The sequence below is a fragment of the Corvus hawaiiensis genome, chromosome 4 (assembly GCF_020740725.1).
Source record: "Corvus hawaiiensis isolate bCorHaw1 chromosome 4, bCorHaw1.pri.cur, whole genome shotgun sequence".
NCBI lineage: Eukaryota > Metazoa > Chordata > Aves > Passeriformes > Corvidae > Corvus > Corvus hawaiiensis.
In genome coordinates, this window is record NC_063216.1 from 74,557,254 (window position 1) to 74,578,040 (window position 20,787).

The 20,787-nt window shown below is 40.4% G+C and overlaps 1 protein-coding gene across 8 annotated transcripts in view; it reads right to left on the reverse strand.

The window, feature by feature from the left end:
* The window catches only part of CELF2 (CUGBP Elav-like family member 2), a 551,223-nt gene that overhangs the window by 249,214 nt on the left and 281,222 nt on the right, over nucleotides 1–20,787 (reverse strand). Inside the window, exon 1 of one of the 8 annotated variants that reach the window (XM_048302006.1) lies at nucleotides 11,508–11,742. The exons of 5 other annotated variants lie outside the window; for them this stretch is intronic. In XM_048302006.1, the coding sequence (XP_048157963.1) occupies nucleotides 11,508–11,614 (107 nt within the window). In that variant the 5' untranslated portion in view covers nucleotides 11,615–11,742. Of the gene's footprint in view, nucleotides 1–11,507; nucleotides 11,743–20,787 lie in introns of those variants that run through there. 2 more of the 8 variants (XM_048302005.1, XM_048302007.1) reach the window with 2 other exon arrangements.

The following is a 20,787-nucleotide window of genomic DNA, read 5'->3' on the forward strand; positions in this document are numbered from 1 at the left end:
GTTCTCAAACATAAATTATGTAGTGTCTACGTATGAATTAACTCTCGATGGCAGAGGGTAAGTGGTAAGAAACAAAAAACCCTGAATGTTTCACACAGTTACAGGCTCAGCTCTGTTATTTGTTACATTAATGCCAGCTTCTTGACCAGCACATGTGTGCAAATAGCAACTTTTATTAAAAATTAAGGGAAAAATGGAATCTCTGATGTGTTGCTACAGTACGGAGGGAAATGGGGAGCGAGAGTAGCAAGTGGAGCTGCATTAATTTTCACAGCATAAATCAGACAATGGCTCTAAACACTGGCCTAGAGGAGCTGCATTATTGCTACCCGCCAATATTAAGCTTTTTCAACTGGTGGAGCATATGGCAGTTTGAGGGCGGAACCAAGAATTTGGAATCATCAATTCTTGAGCTTTAATCCTATTCCAGCTACAAATGCTGCCTCCTATCCCTCCTCCCCTCATTTGAGAGGCCCAGACCCTGTTTGGCTTGTTTACCCTTTGTCCCTCAGTTTCTCCATCCGTCTGAGTGGGGCAGATGAAGCAGTTCCACCTCACCTTTGCAGATTAGTCACTGTTCAAGCGGCTTTTCAAACACAGAGCTACACGCAGTTTCTCCAAACAACTCAACCTTTGAAAATCACACATCTCTTCAGAGAAAAAAGAAAACAAACCAAAAAATCCCCACAAAAATTTCATCTGCAGAAGGCCACTGAGCAGTGACTTGTTGTGTGTATGAGCTCACTCTGACATCACTGCCTGTGGCTTCATACAGCAAGTGACAAAGAGAGCAGACACCCCATTCCCTTCCAGATCCTTCCAGAGCCAGATCCAGTGTGGAGTTCACATCACGTCCCCTCTCCAGAACCCCTCCTCACCCATTAATTGCCATTCTTCTAATCAACTTGCCCCCCAGTTTTGGGCCAAGGAAATGCTACTGTTGGAAGCACTTCAAGGGAAAGTTTCTGAATGACTTCACTCTCTCCCAAGCCTGCAAGGCAGTATGAAGAGAGTTCAAATGCTCTGCTTTATTCCCCCCTAAGCCAATGAACATGCTCGGGATTCAGCTTATCTCTGGCATCAAAGCAAGTTTCTAACAGAGGCAGCAGAAGCAGAGCTCACTGATGGCGGTGTAAATTTGGAGCGGGCTCAAATGACTCCAGTGGAATCACTCAGGATCTTCCACTAATGCGAGGGGGAACAGGAATCTGGTCCAGCTAGGGTTAGTGAATGCAAACGAGGTGTTTGGTATCTTTCACAAAGAAATAACCTTCTAGGCAAGCCATGAACCTGGAAGTAGTGGCGTGACTAAGAGCAGACAGTACAGCACTTTGGTTTGTCTAATGGGATGTGAGCCTACCTGCCTATAAGGGAGGGAGCCCATCAGCTTAACTCTTAGTAGCAGACTTCTGGAAGGGCAAGAAGGGGAGGGGGCCTGAAGAAAAAGCAAAGCAAAGCACAAGTGACAAGTGACTTCGTCAACACAAGCACAAGTGACACAAACACTTAGGCAGAATTATAGAATGGTGTAAAAATCATTAACAACTAAAGCAAAAAGTGGTGCATTTCTTTGAGTCAAAAAAAAAAGTAATGGACCCAAATTCTATGCCAACTTACCATTTGTGAAGGTTTTGATTAGCTGGAGTAAAACTGTCTTTGTCAGTTATGTCTAACATTGGAATAAAATTTTGCATTATGAAGCCTTAACCTTTCAGTAGGGATTTTGTAAAATCCAAACACACAACAGTGTTCCACTCATTCTGAGAAATAAAATAGCTTGCATATAACTGAAACCCTTTTAAAAAGAAAATTAAAATATTGGGTAAAGCTGATCAATGAATTTTAAGTATTGAAATATTAGCTTCTTGTGAGGCCCCCTCCGCTTCCGTAGGCTACTGTAGCTCATTGGTAATCTTCAGAAATAAACGTCATTTAAAATTATCCCTGTGAAAAGGTACCTCAAATTAAGCATTTCTAGAGCTTTCACTTGAAGCACATTGATATTATGTAAACTTGGTTGCTATAGTAAAACTTCCCACTCACTTCTCTTTTTTTTCCCCCTTCTTATTTTAAACCAGTGATGAAGTGATTTCATCCCACTGTGGGTAAAGGGCCTTTGTTCGATTTTGTGGGTAATAACTCAATCTTTCCGAAAACAATTAGGCAACACATCACGGCACAAAGCAGATGCTACAGGGAATGGAGGGGTTTTTGGAAAGGCCTTTAATTTGGAGGAACACCCTCCTTTGTGAACAGCACCAAGGCACATGGGATGGTCAGTCATCATCCTCAGATCCAATCCTGCACAGGTGTAGTGCTGAGCAGAAGCTGCCCAGTACCTTGTGCTCCAGTTGGACTGTTCATGAGCTCAGCACTACATTTAGAGAATAGTGAAGTAAAGCAGTAACAAGAAAAGTTTTGCGAGACCAAGTCTTACCGTCCTGTTATTTATTTGCAGTCCTGTTGAAGAGCATTGCTACTGATCCACAGGTGTTACCTTTGTGTTAGTGCCTTGTGCATATAGACACAAGACCAAAGCTTTTGTCAGCCCAGTCTTATCTTGACTTGGCAACATTGACTGTTTTTTTCATTTTTCTTCTTTTTTTTTATGAACTACCTTATCTTCTCACCTGCTGACTATCAACAACCACTACCCAAAAACGAGAGAAACTGCGGTACTGCAAGCCCTGGGCAGACCTGATTTCCTGCTAGAGAGCAGACATGTTAGTTATGGTAAAAAAAGACACCTTTCCAAACAACTCTGGAAGAGGGAACTGAATATTCTTGGATTTGGCTATTATATTATCTTCATGTGAAAACCCATAAACTTGTATGATTTAGGATAGGGGAAATCACACATCTCGTGCTCTTGTCTGTGTTGCTCCATCCACACAATATGCAAATGCCCTACCTATGCCTTCAAAGAGCAGAGGAAAAATCCCATTGTAACAAAAAACCTTCCTCCCTGCCACCTACACCCACAGGAAGAACTAATGGAGACTCAAAAAGCTCTCTCATTTTATATAAATTTGAGTTTTCTGGAGATTTTTGCCCATCTGGAGAGGCTGGCTTTTGGGAGAGATGCAGGACTAGGGAAGCGGATGGTGAGGATGTCCTGGATCAGGAGGTGATGCTGGAGGGCATCTCCAACTCCAAAAGTCACGGGCAAAGGTAAGTGTGAAGTTCTAATGTGGCATCAGCAAAGAAAAAATGTGGGTAAAGGATATCAAAAGAGACAAGAAGCCGAAAGAAGACTTATTTTTAAAAACAAAATGTAAAGACATCAGAGGGGTTTATTACAATATCTGCATTAACCTATTGCACTCCATTTCCAGCAGTAGGATCCTTATGAGCTTAACCTTCATCCTCCCTTCTCATTCACTTCTACCACGTTTTTCTCTCTTTTGCACTGCAAATGATTGGATTTCACCTTAAACTCAAATTGTGGCATCTTTAAGGTAGGAAATTTCACAGGACTTCTTTTTTAATTTGTTCATGAAGTACCTAGCTTACATGTCAATCCTCAAAAACAATAATCGCCTTGAAAATATGCAAAGTAGCTATCTTTGTTTCCCAGACAGAAACCATTAAATATCAGACATGAAGGACATAACGAGAAGGCTCCTGCAGTAATTGTAAGGTATTTGGATGTGCAGAAAATTGCACCATGCCTGGTTTTGCTGGTTTGGGGTTTTTCCCCCTTAAATGAACAGTGTAAGAACTGCCACATAAACCAGATCAAAAGGTCCACCTAGTCCATGACCCTGCCTCTGATAATGGGTGGAAAGAGAAAGAGCATGAGTATGGCAAGTGCACTGTGATCCTTCACACCTTCCAGCAACTGGTGGCTGAGGGACTTCCTGGACTCAAGAATGGAATCTGAACCGAGATGTTTAACAAGCTCAAGTCACTGATTCAGTTTTTCCACAAATGTCTGAAAGGAACATTGATGAAGTCACATGTTTATTTCTCCCAGAGATACCTGTTAAATGTGGTGTTCTTAACAATTTCAGGGATTTGGGGCTCAGTACAACAAGCAGGAACACTAATTTTGTTTTCTGAACCAAAACATTTAACCCAACTTAGTGTTTAACATAAAATGTTTCACTTTGAAAGATCACAATAATTCATCTGCAGCTTCTAAAGAAAAACTCAACCGCTTGATCCAAAAGCTTTGTGAGGGAAAAATGCTGGAACCATGAAGTTCCTGGGACAGGCATCTAATTTGGCATTGTTTTGTTAGAAGGGCTCTTTAGGAAAAATTTTTGTCACTTTGGATTGCTTTATTCAGGGGTGGGGGTTAACTGAGTTTAATGTATGTTCATCAGCCGTGCACAGACAAATCTCCATATGATTCATTGGAGCAGCACTGCAGAACACCTGGTGTTGCCAATGCAGTTCTGTTAGTGTTTTGTTATTTTTAAAGGGGGTTATATAACTCTCTCATTAAAATTAAATGTGGGCTGAAATGATGCAGGCAAATTCTCAAGCTTCAGAGTGAGCTTCTTCCTCACAGTTTAGCAGAAGATAGATCTTTTTTAGGCAGAAGGAAAATGAAATCAAGAGGTTGTACTGTTGAATTTAGAGTCTCTAAAATTTTAAGTTTTCTGATAATTCTTTGTTTCTTCTCTAGAGGCCCTCAACTCCTCAGATGCTGACCTGCAGCTTCCAGGGAGGGCAGGTGCAGGATTTGAATTTTAAATTCTCTCTGTAGCACAGCTATGCTATCATCCACAGGTATCTACTCGTGGAAGGCTCAATTTCCAGATGATCTGTGTTTGAATACCCTTACTTTTCACTCCTCTATTTGTAATTTCCCTATCCTCTCTCTGATTTTCCAGAATTTTTCCCCCTTCCTCAAACTCTCTGCTCTCTCTTCCTTCTGGTGACAGACTGTTGTCTGGCATCCTCAAAGGCTGCTCTTGAGGCTGACCTGCTGATTTGCTGCCATGGGAACTCAGGAGCAAGGACAGCATTTACCCCTCACACACCGAAGGGCACAAGCAACAGTTCCCTGTGCTGCCCTTCTTGCTGGTTAAAGTTTGCCCTCCTCTCTTTCACAAGGGACATTGGAAGGCTGTGCCTTAAATATCAATAGTGTTGCAGCCTCTGCAGTGTCCAGCAGCAGCTGAATTATTCGGAGGAAGGTGGAGAAGTCTAATAGCTGACGTGAGCATGCAAATTGCTTTTCAAAACTAGTGGAGAAAAAGCTTGGGCAGCAAAGCATCGGAGTTGAGAAAAACCCTCTCTCATGTAATGGCAAAAAGCGTTATATTCATATAAGTGCTGTATTTAAAACTTCCTGAGCAATTTTATTGGTAATCTTATTCCTTTGAATCAGAGAGAGTTAACTTAAAAATAGGTTGTTTTAACCCAAATAATGGATGCAGGGTAACACATCAGCACACTGAGTATGCTACAGGGAGAGACAAGCAAGTAGTTCTCTCCATCCCCCACCCCCAAACAAAATTTTGGGTGTTTTAATTGAAATAGAAGGATGATTTTTACTTGGCTGCATTTTACAGGGCAGCTTGTGATCCACGCTGTGTCAGCCTTGTCAGTGCACTGGCAGATTTACAGCCCCATGGTCCTTTCCTACAAGCAGAGGCTCATAACAGCCTAATCCAGTAATGTGGGTTTAATGCACAATATAATTTCACGAACAACCTAGAAAGTGAGTGCAAATCTGGAAGTCGGTGCTTTCCAGAAATGTCATTTTAGTCATTAGTTTAGAAATGCTGAAGATGGATCTGATTGATATTAGCCCACAGAATGGTCACTGATCCTTACACTATCAGAGAAAATAAAGTTGTGCATGAGAACAGCTGAAATCCTTTTTCACATCCTGCTTGAGCTGATTACTAGTTATGCTATCTCAGTCTAAAGACTGGAGTGAGAGATGAGAAAATTAGAGTCCAGATCAAGATTTACACAAAATTTGGGAGAATTCCTGCCCACTTCCATCCAATAAAGATAGTTAACCTTCAGTGCATCATTAGCTTGCCAAGAACAGTACTAAAGCGGCTTTAATTGACACATTTACTTCTGCTGCAGGGTGAAATAACACAGAAGCAAGAAGCAAAACAAAACATTAAAAAAAAAAAAAAAAAGATTTTTACCACAGCAAGACTCTTAGAGGGGGAAAAAACAAAAAAATCCCATTTTTATTTCCTCTGTGAGGATGCCAGCAGTCTTGTTTCATAAACTCCAGTGATTCATCACCATCCCAGGCAGCCAATCATTCCGCAGGTCAAGTAGAAATGGGCTGTAGAGCCAGCAACTCCTGCTGCCCTGATAATGCATGTCATTCCAGGCATGGCGACATGCTTTCTCAACAGCTGCCATTTTCAGTTACCTTTTCTATGGCTGACATACAAGTAAATGTGTTGGAAGCAGTAAAACAGTCATAGGAAAGCAGTTGCAAAGATAAATAGCACCTGCACGTGATAATCTCTAATGTCATTAGAAAAGAAAGAGGGATGTGTTTTGAAATAGAATTTCTCTCCTCTGAAAGCATCCCTTGACTTGGGGGGGTTATGTGTGTGTGTGACTGAGAGGGGCGGTTTTGTAGGTTTGGTTTTTTTTCTTGAATTAACATCCAGACATTTGTCTTGGTTATAATCTTAATAGATACAACTAGGGGAAAAGGAAAAAAAAAACCCCAAAACCTAACAACAACAAAAGAGCAAAGCAAAACCCAAACACCCAGCATTAAATATAAAATCTTTTTGCAAGTCACTTGTGAGAAAGATTTTGTACAGCTGGATTTTTTAATTCAGTAATGCTCACTTTAAGAAACACAACTGCTCTAATTGAGGGAAGAGAAAAGGATTTTCTTCAGTCATTTCTTTTCAGTCTTTATTCCTTACCATCTTACTTAAATTTCCTGAACTGCTTCTTCAGTAACTGTCCTCTGAATCATATGTAGTTGAATACTGTTTTGCAGATGGAAACTGAGTGGGAGTTTTGAGGGCACAGGATTATAGAAAAACACACCCTCAATGAAAAATGTTTAAACTTAAGTGCACACGTGTATGCGTGCACACAGATATATGTGTGTATTAGAAACAGAGCACGTGTAATTTATGTACATGTACCATGTAAAGTGCCTGTGCCTGGACAAAAATGGAGAAAAAAAACCCCAACTGATCCAAATAACAGTGCTGGAACCAGATTTCAAATGCATAAGATTATCCATATTAATTTATGGTAATCTACAAATGAATGCAGCAGAAACAGTACAGGTTATCCAAAATGGTACTTGCACTTATTGAGAGACTACCACAAAATATCTTCATGACAGATTTAGTTGCATCTTCTATTACCCTCTGAATTAATATCATGCAAAATACAAAGTACAAGCTATGTTTCCCCTTTGAAATGACTGGCTCTTGAAATGCCAAAGGAAAGCCAAACGTTTCTCTCCGCACAAAGTCCTCTTAGACATATTGCTTTCAGATTTCATCAACTTAGGTGTTTTCAGGGCTGTAAGCAGTGAACTTTCCATCAGCAGCATCTTCAGCTAATTAACCCTCCTGATTACAATAATTAGTATTGATTCACTCCTGAATGACTTCTTAAGTATTCAAGCACAATCTACACTTGCAGTAAAACTTCTAGATATGAATATTAATTGAACACTCGCTTTGTTTTTCAGCCCCAAAGGTATAGTTTGCAATCTCATATAGAATAGAATCATAGAATGGTTTGGGTTGAAAGGGACCTTTAAAGGTCATCTAGTTCCAACCCCCATGCCATGAACAGAGACAGCTTGAAGTAGATCAGGCTGCTCAGAGCCGTGTCCAGCTTGACTGTGAATGTTCCCAGGGATGGGGCAGCCACCATTTCTCAGTACAACCTGTTCCAGTGATTCACCAGCCTCATTGTGAAGAATTTCCTCCTTATATTTAGTCTGAATCAGCCCTGTTCTAGTTTAAAGCTCCAATCCCGTGTCCCATTGCAACAGGCTCTGCTAAAAAATCTTTCCTATAAGCCCCCTTCAGGTACTGAACGGCTGCTCTAACATCTCCCTGGATCCTTCACTTCTCCAGGCTGGACAACCCCAAGTCTTTCAGCCTGTCTCCTTAGGGGACGTGTTCCAGACTGACCATTTTTGTGGGCCATTTTTCCTCTGGATCCAATCCAACAGTTCCATGTTGAAGACTTGTTGAGGACTCCACATGTGGAAAAAGTACCACAGGTGGAATCTCATGAGGGCGTGGTGACCTCCCTTGACCTGCTGGCCACCCTTCTCCTGATGCAGCCCAGAATATAATTGGCTTCCTGGGCTGTAAGTGCACATTGCCAGCTCACCTCCAGCTTTTCACCCCCAAGTCTTTATCTGCAGGGCGGGTCTCAATCCCTTCATACTTAAATTTGATAACAGAAACACGTCAGTCTCATTCTATTTTAACAAAGAAAATATTAGCATGTTGATGATTGTGGTTCATGAATATTAAAGTAAGTAAATAAATAAAGAAATACACACAAAGACTCCGGGCTAATAAATGAATATAATTCAATTCCATTTCCCTGTGGAAGCATGGAAAGCCAGGTCCCAGGCAAAGACTTATCTTGCCGTTTCTCTAACAGGTAGGACTGAGGGTGTTCGTTTTGACATCACACCTGGTCATTGCAAGAGCAAATAACAACTCATGTAGAGCCTGAATTACCTCTCTTAGCTCTGTTGTGGAAACAGATGTTGCCAAGTTTGACAACTGTGAGGCACCACATTGCTTTGTGAACGGGTGAGATTCAAAACAGGCAGCACTGAGGACACCTCCGATGTTCAGGCATAAGATCTCTAAACCTACACAGTGTTTCAAAAGCCAATACTTTTGTTAAACAAGCTCAGAAATTACTTGTGTTACTGCTTTGCTTCACCTTTGATGTTAATAATAATTTTTATGGCTCAAAAAGCAATATTTCAGTAAATATGCATAGAGATTTTTTTTTTTTTTAGCAGGATTCACACAAACTAATTCAGAAATCAGTCTTTGATGTGAATGCAATGTCAGAAAATACCCTTAGAAAAGAACAAAGTAATTTTCAAGACAAAAAAAATCATAGTATATGTATTTTACGTAACATTTTATCTGAAAACATAGAAACTACGGTAAGTTTGGTAGGAACTCACCTGTGAGCAGAGTGCTTAAGGAACAATTTTAGTATTGAATAGTCCTTAAAAGTAGTGGTTAGTTTTGCTGCCCAGGTGCCTGTTGGTGGCTGCTACAGATGTGGCATTCATGCTTCTCTGGGCTATCACTAAAGGGGCATTTCCACGTAACTGAGAGTGAGGGACTCACTTTGTTGTCACTCACAAAGGGCAGCAGCTCAGGCTGCTGCAACATGACATGATAAAAAAATAACTTTATAAAAACATGCCACTGTTTCCCCCCTCCAGTTCTGGTGGAGCAGAGCAGTTATGAATGAGTTAATGCTTGTCTCAAAAGAAGTTCTCCTAAGGAAGTGAATTATGTCATGGTCCCATTATATTAAACACCATCCTTGCTTTCTTCATGTTTATGTGCAACACACAGCATGCAAGTACTACCTGATAATCCATAACCTCTTGGCTTCTCAAGTATTTTATGTGATATTACCTTTTTGTTCACATAAACTCTTTGCTATTGATTTACACCATCTCAAGACTCAAGGGAAGAAGATACAATGACAAAAAAAAAAAAGCAAAACAGCATAGAAGTATTTAGTCTCCCCACAAAACATTTTTGTGCTGAAATACATGCTTTAGAGGGCTCTGACTGCTACCAATATATCCTTAATGTCTTTTTGGTTTAAGTAAGGGGTCCAAGAGACCCCTCAACCCATATAAATCATGCTCTAGAGTCCAGTTTTTAAAAAAGCACAAAATCTCTGCTATTAATTGATCAAAGCAAAAACCAGAAGCCACTGATAAATATATCTTTTCTCTCACAAAATCATTAAACTTATTACTAAAAGCAGTACATTTGCTTAACATGTAAAGTATTTGAAGACTTTAAACAGTTTAAGAAACTCCACAGAGTGATGACAATTCATTTTATTTAAGACACAAGCTGCTGTCCAAGTAGTAACTCAAAATTTTTCAAAAGCTTTGTAACAATTTCTTCTCACAATGTATAAGGTTCACGAGCATTTTGCCAAATTCAAACCCAAAACTCTTAACTGTTTTAGTGCTAAACTATGGTTCTCTAAACAGAAAGATAATTTAAGAAATGTCATATGAATAATTTGTTAGATTTGGGGGTAGGAATCATTCAGGTAAATTATTCTGTCTGACCTTAAAAATTCTAACGTATGCTAATAGCTGGATTATAAAAATGGAAAGTAGCATGGGCTCCCACTTTGAGATCTGATTTATCATTTTTATTGCATTTTCATTACCTAAACAGAATTCGAAACAGTATCTTCAAAACAGCACTTAAAGTTGATACGATCGGGCATAAAATCAAGCAAGGGCACATTTGGCAAGTATGTATTTGCCAGATTGACAGCAGTATTGTAAGCTTTCAGAATCAATAAGTTTTCTCACCACAGTTAAAGGAGAGATTAGTAATAAATCTGCAACTTAATGCAATAGCCATAATTGTAAGATGCAAACCTCCCCCTCCCTGCTCTATTAGCAGCAGATATCAACTGAAACAACCACCACAAAACAGGCAACGCACTTTATATTCTACTGTACACACAAAAACATTAAGGGAAATGAAAAAGGGTCTGAGAAAAGGAAAGGAAAAAACCCCCGAAACAGCCCAAACCACCTCATCGCCAGACACACATTAAGCTAGTTTGACAACACCATTGTTCAGCTGTCCCATTGTCAGACCAAAAGATGTATTCAATGCTACAATGTCTGCTAGCAAATAAACAAAAGACTACATTTTTCAAAGCGGGGTGCCAATTCCAGCGTAATTCTGTGTGTGTGTGTGTGCGTGTGTGCGTGTCTGCGTGTTGTGTGTCTCTGAAAAGAGTAGTGGATGCTGGCCCCCCGCTAAACCTGGGAGCATTATTAGAGAATAGATGTGTAATCCCACATTATAGGAGTATTTAGGTATTTTTAAAACATCTTCAAGCAGTACAGACTAGGTAAAGCATTAGTAACTATTTACATAGGCTAAGTGAAAATTAAAGTGGTATTTAGGGCACTAGCTCTAATATGGAGTCTCCCTGAGCTTTTTCCATGCTTATTCCATGCCCAGTGCATAATAATGAAGCAGGCAGAAATATTGCAAAGGAGGTGATAAAAGAAATACCAGCTCTCTTTTAAGGGGAAAAACAACAACAAAAAGAGAAAAGATAAATATATTTATTTTTCCCCTCCTTGCCCTCTCCGTACATTTGTCGTTATACAGAAATGTGCGATCTGAACTAGTGAAAAATGCTACTTGCACCCAGCAATGCCTGTCTTTTCCTTTAAATAGGGAAACTACTTAATACACAGCACGGTTATAGTTGCAGCGGGCCCAGGCAACTCGAATGCACGCGTTAAAACAAAGGAGACAACATACCTTAAAAGCAGCTCCTCATTTCTCATAGTAACAGCGGATTTGGGACAGCGCATGCTTTCTGCACCGATATTCTCAACAAAAGCCAGTTCAGAAGTGCGCTCAAACATCAATGCCACAGTAGCTACTCACTAATGGCTACTCTTTCTCTCTTTCTCTCTCTAGTCAGACGCTGAGTGGTGGAGCAAAGGGGCCCCTGCAGATTCACTAAGCAGAAATAATCCTCTCTGACAAGTTATGTTGTCTGGGCATATTTTACATTAATGCACTGTGCTGCCTATAGGGGTCTTGTTTGCATTCACTCTAGCCTAGCTGGTGTTAGCTCTCTTAATTACCATCCAAAAAAAAAAATTAGCAACATTCCCCCCTCCCCCATGAAAACAAAAATAATAATGTGTATGTATGTGTGTATATATATGTATATGCACATACATATCTCTATGTATAAAACTGAAAGAAAAAGGGGGGGAAATCTATGGGCAAATGAGGAAAAGCTTTCCCCCTCTGGAAAGATGCATGCTTGGTATGGATCTTTTGTTTGCCCTTCGAACTCAGTGAATACAGTGGCAAAGAGATGCTGTGGCTCGTGAGGCTTGTGCGCTTTAAGGGAATTGGGTTAGAGGCTCTTTCTGGGGCTCTGGAGTCGCAGCTGGAGCTTTTGCTGTCTCCCTCCTTCCTTTCCCTGTTCAAGGCTGAGTGGCTTTATGGGACCTGCCAGCTCACATCAGAGGGACTGGGGAGTATTAATGCAGGCACCTGGGAATCCTCCTCAAGTTTTCAGTTTTCCTTGGCAATTTTAACCCCCCCAGAAAACAAGTCAAAAATCCCTCCAATTTTAACCCCTCCGAAACACAACTCGGTTACCAAGTAACTGAGTTTGCTTTAACCCAGACCCTTACGCTTGGCTTTGGCACAGTTCTCGCAGACGGGGAAGGATGTTGCATTATTCAATGATTTACTCACTTCCTATGTATGAAAGGAGCTATAGTGTGACACAGATTTCAGGGAAAGAGCCTCTTTGGCCCTATTTGGGAGATCTGCCATGTGATTTGTAGGAGCAGGTTGTGGTCTTCCCAGTTGCCAAGGTAGTCAAAGAGAGGTTTCTTTTCACATCTTGGTTTCAGCTTCTGCTGGGTAAATCTTTAAACTGTGCAGCTACTTTTGAGGAAGGAGAATGGTTGGCTTATTTTTTAAATTATTTTAATTTTTTTTAAATGTACATCAGATACTTGAGCAGGCACTTATTTAGTAGACTGAAAAAGTCAACAAGTCCTTGATGCTCTTTTCAGTCAAAAGCTTTTCTGCACCACTGTGGCAGTAAAATGCATCTTAAAAATGACTGTAATTTCCTCTTGGGTCAGGTTAATTTAAGGAGATGCAAAACTCAATAAACACGAATTGTCCAAAATTGACAACTTGTCAAAAAGTCCAGTCAGGCTAAAAATTGAGCTGGACTCCAAAATTTGAATTCAACTTTCATGGACTTTTGGCTATGTATGTGGCTGGTCTGATGCTCTTTTTCTACGCTATATACTACTGCCTTAAAATAGACTGCTACGATATCCTGATGCAGTGCAACTGCTGTTAATTCCTTAACAGAAGTTGGTATTTAGGGGCTTGATCTTTAAACTTGAGTCTGGGAATGAAGGCAAAGAGAGAGCAATCACCAGTATAAATACACTGGTAGCAAGATCTTGCCTTTCTGATGGCAGCTGTTAACTTCTATTAAGGTCATAAATTGTTTGCGGCAGAAACAATCCTTTTGTTCTACACTTCTCATTGAGCACTGTGAAACCTTGGGATTAGTTTCAGTCACTCTGATATAATATTTGTCAAATGACTAAAAGACAAATTAAAAAACAAACCTGGACATAATCTACTTTTAGTGGTGTAGAGAGAAAGACGGCAGCTTGGGAAACATGGGTATCATGAAGGACTGCAAGTCAAGGGAAGACAGGTTTCAATTTGCTTCCCTTTTCATCTGCAAAACATGACCGGGATTCTAGTTGCTCTTGCAATAAAAAATAATAAATCATTTTAATGATTAGCAAGTCAAACCAATTCCATGTTAAAATGTCATGCTCCAAGGTCAACTGAGACAACATAGCTTGTACTTCATGCTAAAAATATCTGAACAGTCATGGAAGGCGGCCAGGAAAATACTCAACCAACATGACAAATCCCATACCTCCTGCCCCAAATACTAAATCCATTACTACCATTTCAGGCATGGCCACCAGCACTCCAGATTTCAGCTCCTTTACTGTTCACCTCCAAATGACTTGTGCCCAGCAAAAGTCACCGTGGTGCCCGGGCTGCTCCAGAGCAGTCTCGGGCTGGTCAGGCTGATGTATGAGCAGCAGCAGCAAATACCAGGGTATGCTACAGAGTACACAGCTGAACGGGAAGTGTCAAACAGTCTGATGAACTGCTACAGTTTTCAAAAAATATGGCAAGGATCAGCATCTTAAGACACTACCAGCTGAGGGAACAAAGCTTTCTTTTCAGGCTGGAGCAGAATGGCTCACACAGAGCCCTTTGGTAGGGAATCAATGGGCTTCTGTTGGGCGGCTCCGCGCAGTTGCAAGTTCTTGATCATTTCTGCACTTAGAAAGAAGGAGGAGAAGCAGCAGCAGTAGGAGATAAAGTGAAGTATTATGGAAGGACTCATCTACAGCCAAAGGAATAAATAAAAAAAAAAGAAAAGAAAATCTACAAAGCAGTAACACAGACAGACAAAAAGAACCTACGCTTTCTATCACATGTAATGAAACGTCTGACAGAACAACATCTGCAGAGTGATCACAGCTGCTGAGGATGAGAGGGAATATGAGTATTATTTTTCAATTGTAAGATGTACTAAGCAGGAGTGCCTTTAAAATAATATGGCTGAAGGGAAGATTAAACCAGATGCACAGGGCTATCTGGCTTCATTCAGGATGAAAGTCCAGCTGTGGAGTTTAAATCCAACATTTAATATGAACATTGATTGTAGATTCATAACTGATATGCATATATTGCAGAATGCTCTGCACAAATTACATACAGTGGAAATTTAATAATTTCATTGCCCTGTATTTAATGGAAACCCAAGCCTTCCACGTATGGCCAATGAGTTTGCTAAACTAATTATGTGATGCTGCAAATCCTTGAAAGGCCACAGGAATAACAATCATTTACACAGGAAAATGATCAAAACTTCAGAGGCAAGCCAGTAACAACAACTAATTATACCAATTAAAAATATGCCTTCTGCTCTGTACTTCTAGTTCAAATTATTCCTTGACCATTCCATTTGCTTACAGCATTTAAAAAATATTGAGAAGCCCAAAACATAGTGATGTTTTGCTACACTAAAAAAGTGTTTCTACCAGCCAAGCGGCGGACTACATTTTGTGGCAAAGAAATGGTGGACAAGTGTCCAGGACAATGGACCAAAAATCTTGAGTGCAATCATGAGAGGAATAGAAAACCTTGATTCATGTCCCCATTTTACCAAGTGTCCCTGTGTCAGATCTCATGCAAACCAATTAACCTCTTGCTCACATCTCCATCTTTAAAATGAAAAAATCCAATAAACTCCAGAGCAGTGTGACCATAATACAGAACACTGCAAGATGCATAAATCAGTGCATTATTGTGGGTTGCACAAACATTTAAAATACGTCTTCTCCTCACAAGAGGCACTTGCAGTCTAAGTTGGTTATCTGCTGTTCTGTGCAGTTATTTAGGCTCAAATCACATTTGTTTTGTATAGGTGTGAAAAGCTACACTTTAATCTGATAGCATTTTACTGTTTTAGGTGGTTAAATCCCACCTTTGAAGCTGAGCAATTAGTCTAAGCTAGTCATCTAGGGTTTCTCTATTGTCACTGAGGGGAGATTAGTTATACTAAAGAGAATTACCACGTCTCTCCATTGACTACAAAGGGATTAGATCCCTAACTTTTAAATGCATATATTAGGCAAGACGAATCCCACCTAAGTGCCTAAAGCAAAGGTGAGAATTCCCATGTTCCTGTTTCAGCTTCACCAGCGTATATCTGTCCCTGTGCTCCACAGCACTGCCATTGCCCTGGGCACCCTGTGGCTGCTGTGAAAGTGCAGCTCAGACACCTTGAGCCTGCCTGGCACTTCCAGGTAGCTGCAACCTGCCTGCAGGATGTCTGTAACAATCAAGTTGTACATGGGCAAGACTGCCAGGTCTGAAACAGACTGGTCCAGAGGAGGGGCATGAAGATACTCAGAGGGCTGGAGCACTTCTCCTATGAGGACAGGCTGAGAGATCTGGAATTATTTCCTCCTGGAGAAGAGAAGGTTGAAGGAAGATCTTACAGAACCTTCCAGTGCCTGAGGGGGCCCACAAGAAATCTGGAGAGGGACTTTGAACAAGGGCATGTTGTGATGGGACAAGAGGGAATAGCTTTACACTGAGAGAGGGCAGGTTTAGATTAGCTATTAGGATGATATTCTTTCCTGTGAGGGTGGTGAGACACTGGAACAGGTTCCGCAGAGAAGCTGTGGCTGTCCCATCCCTTGAATTGTTCAGCTTGGATGAGGAAGAACCTGGTCTAGTGGAAGGTGTCCTTGCACATGGCAGAGTAGGATAATGATTTTTAAGGTCCTTTCCAACCCAAACCATTCTGTGATTCTGTGACCTATAATATGTTACACCTGTGCAAAATTTGAAGTAGAAAGGAAATTGGCCTCAGCTTCAGAAGTGGAGTCTTTCCAGCACGCTTTCAGAAAGCAGACAGTTCATTTAGGTATCTTCTCCTAAAATCTAGAAAAATGAGTAACTCATTGCCTGCAGCTTTTGTGTTATTGGAAACACAAACCCAGGTATTGTTAGAATAATTTTACTCTAGACCACTTAACTGGTGAATGTGAATAGCAAGGAATTGGCTGTAACTCAAAAGGCTGTATCTCATCAGGCTTTACCTCTGCTCTAATTGAAATTTTTGTTCATTTTTACCTAGAACAAATTATCACACTTTTGTCTCTGCTTCCTCTGTTGATTTTGGTTTTTGATTATACAGCCTTTAACATAGTTGCAGATGGGAGATCAATTGTTGTCCTCAGCTCCAGCAATCTGACATCCAGGATACTATTTTTATCAGGAGAACAGAAACACTGTGACATTTGCTATTTGTATTATGCACATACATACAGGTGGAGAAGTTTCTTTGCTGTTCCAGGCTGTGAAAACACAAGTCACAGAGACTCAGTTTCTCACCTCTAAGTATCTAAATACAATTTCATGGTGAAACCATATTGATCAGCTTTAGAGCCGTTCATGCAGATGTGGACAGGTACTACCTCTGTATGCCTTGTGTGTTTTAAACATACTCACAGTATCTTTGTGCTCAGGATAAGGAAGATTAGTTTCAAACTCTTGCAGTAGAGATACAACAAATCACTTTTTTTTTTTTTTTGCAACAAAACCAGTCTAAAATTTGCCCCATCTCCTTTTGTCTGTTTTGGTAGATATTTTAGATTATATGCCTAGATTTTCTGTCTGAGTCATAGGGGTGGCAATTACTTACAGACTGTTGGTCTGCATGATGCAAAAGGTCTTTTCTAACCTTTTTCACTTGGGAGTATCCAAAGAGTATCATCAAAATTAAATAGCACAGACAGAAAACACAGGAGTACAAAATGTTGCATAAATGCTGAAGATTAGTACTTGGACAGCAGGGGAATAAAAAGTTTTGCATTTAAAGTATATAGCAGGACCGGTACCCACTGCTTCTCTGTGATAGAAAAGGTGTGTGCTGCCTCCCTTGAGCATTCAGCAGCGCTGACTCTGCATCTCAGCATCTGGGAGACAGAAGGAACAATCCTTTCCTTTTTACCTAAAAGATGTGCTCCAGTGCTACTCCCACCCTTAACAAGGAAGGGGGCAAAACTCACAGCTTGTGCAGTTCAGAAATTCTAACAGAGAAATGCACTTCACTGTATTTTTAAAAGACAATAAATCACTTGAAACAACTTACAACTGGCCAGGCTGTGGTTGCAGACATGGCTACTCTACAAAGGAAATAAAATATTTGGAAAGATCTACATGTCGTAAGAACATCTGGCCTGCAACTAAAGGGGAGGAGGAGAAAGCTGATCAAAAGAGTGAAGAGTAGCAGAAGAGGCAACAGAGCACCAGATCTGAGAGAAAGAGAGAGAAAAGGCAGAGAGAGAACAAACACAGCTGGTTACAGAACCATTTATTTTCTACTTTAATTTAAAATCTATTTAAAGCATAAGCAGAACCTGCTCTGTCTAAACAGGAATATCTTTATTTTGCACTTGTATTAATGCCAAGATCATGACTTTAATGATGTGGGATATCAAGGACCTTGTGTTCTTGGGAGCATAATGTAAAGAAAGTGAACTTGCACAATATATACAAATGTATAAGCTGTTTGTGTTAACACATATCAATGAACATGAAAAATGTTAATAATTACAGATGAGAATTTAATGGCTACTCATCCTCTTAAGCAAAAATTAGAAATAGAACCACATTTAACAGTTCTATTGAACCTATTTTAAAATGATCTTATGGTGCTCTACACAGAAGGTTCATTTCACACATCCATGAAATGCATCCAACAAGGAGGGATGAAAGTGGATATTTAAAAACAAGCTCTCACCAGAGAGAGTGATGCTGACCAGAAACTCACATGCAACTGAAAAAAGAGAAAGGAGTTTAATTTCTGGGATTCAGAATCTAGATGAGTGGATGCATCTACCAAGAGAACATTCGGCAATGAATGGGATGTAATAAGTGGACCTTACTCCTACCCTATCCAAGATGAAATATAGCCTTATGGGAAAAACCCTTCAACCCCCAAGCTTCCTGAAAAGGTAGGTAATATGGCATTGTCCTATATGGAAGGGAAACAAACTGAAAGCTGGATAATTCAAATCAGATTAATTGATCTTTGATTATAAATACTGGTTGAAAACTCTTGATTCATTATCTGATAATAGATTTTCTATTTAAAAATGCTCTGAAGGGAAGGAAATGTATCAGTTCTATAGAGTTGCCATAAAAATAAAACTAATAGCTACAAAATAATTTTTACTATTTTAAAAATGAATTAGCACAGACACTTGTTTCCTCAGCTCTTATCCTCACTAATTAGCTTTATGTCAAAGTTGAAAAATAAAATCACCACACTTTTTTAATACTTTAAACTCTCTACCTAACATCTTTTGTTCAAAGGATACTCTTCCTTCCTTTCTTTCTTTTTTGTCTTTAAAAATCTATTAGCATTGATTAAAATGAAAGAGCTGGGATATAAATCTTCAGTTAGATTTACAACACATTTGTCTTTGACCTTTCTCATGTCATCTGACACTTGACAGTTTTGTGCATGATGTTAAAAAATGACTAGTGATTTTTCGTGATTCTAAATGCCCAAACTCACAGTTTCGTAGGGCCTGTAATTCAGCGTCAAGATCTTGGTTTGTGGGAAGGAAGAAATAAATCAGATCCCGTGAAAACACCTAGGAGATGGATGCATTTCAAAACCTTTGGTGAAAATTCTCCACAAACTGAGAATCTAGGCTCAGGAGTTCCTTAAAATGTCAGAGCACAAATTTTTGAAGAAAGAGGTATCTTTAAAAAAAAAGTGTCTTTAGCAAAGATCTTTACGAGGAGATCGAGTGCACCCTCAGTAAGTTTGCAGATGACACTGTCAGATGGGAGTGTTGATCTGCTGGAGAGTAGAAAGGCAGAGCCTGGACAGGCTGGATCAGTGGGCTGAGGCCAATTGTTTGAGATTTGACCAGGCAAAGTGTGGGATTGTGCCCTTGGGTCACAACAACCCCACACAGTGCTACAGACTTGGGGAAGAGTGTCTGGAAAGCTGCCCAGTGGAAAAGGACCTGGGTTTGCTGGTTGAGAGTGGCTGAACATGAGCTGGAATATGCCCAGGTGTCCAAGAAGACCAAGGGCATCCTGGCGTGTGCCAGCAATAATGTGGCCAGCAGGACCAGGGCAGATTGTCCCCCTGTACTGGGCACTGGTAAGGCCACACCGTGAATCCTGGGTTCAGTTTTGGGCCCCTCATACAAGAAGGACGTTGAGGCAGTGGAGTGTGTCCAGAGAAGGGAACAGAGCTGGGGAAGGGTCTGGACCACAAATCCTATGAGGAGCAGCTGAGGGAGCTGGTGGTATTTACTATAGAGAAAAAGAGGTTCAGGGGTGACTTTCTCACTCTACAACTCCCTGACAGGAGGGTGAAGCCAGGTGGGGATGGGCTCTGCTCCCACGTAACAAGCAATAGGACAAGACAAAACAGTTTGTACCGGGGAGGTTTAGACTGGATATAGGAAAAACTTCTTCATGGGAAGGGTTATCAAGCATTGGAACTGGCTCCCCAGGGAAGTGGTAGAGTCACCATCCCTGGAGAGATTTAAAGGACATATAGATATGGGATTTGGGGACATGGTTTGGTAGTGGGCTTGGCAGTGCTGGCTTAATGCTTGGATTCAATGAACTTTTCCAACCTATATAATTCTATGATTCTAAAGTCAAATTTGCTTTATTAGTCTGTCATGCAACTAAAAAATTAAACATACATTTTTTTAATAGTGAGCTAACTAGGGAGTATTGCTTAAGTATATCTTGCCAAGATGGAGTGTCGAGATACCAAAACCTCGCTGAAGCAATGGGAGCAACACAAGGAGTCAGGTAAGTCCACTCACAGACACCTTTTTGCCATGGCAGGTAGGCTGTGCACAGTAGCTCGAATCTTTCAGTGGATGATGTAAATGTATCCTCAGCACAGAGGGAGAAAAGCTCAAGCAAAACTAAACTATCTCATAAAGATACGATCCCAGTTTGTGATCAAACTGGATCTTCATTCTGAGTCCCAAAGTGATGTGCTTTGCATTCCAAAACTCCTTGCATAGCCAGTTCCTTCAGACATGCTTTGGCCATTTAAGATCGGGAACTTAACAAAAAAGCCCAAAAGTATAATCAATCTCCTTTGACTTCCAGTTCAATTCCAATTCAACCCACCATGGATTTCCCTCTGAGGAGGCAAGAAGCGTAGGTGAACTAGGGTCAACCTCAGCATCTCAGCTGAGCATAAATAACTGGATGTGAGGCCTCTGTGTCTACTTTGTCAAAAAATTATTTTTCCAGAATAATATTTATGCAATGGCCGCAGATATGGCAATGGCATCCTGTCTTAAAATGGGCTGTGCAATGCTGCCCTTGGTTCTTTCTAACCCTGCTGCAGAAAAGATGTGTGTGAACTACAGATGGACAAGTTGCA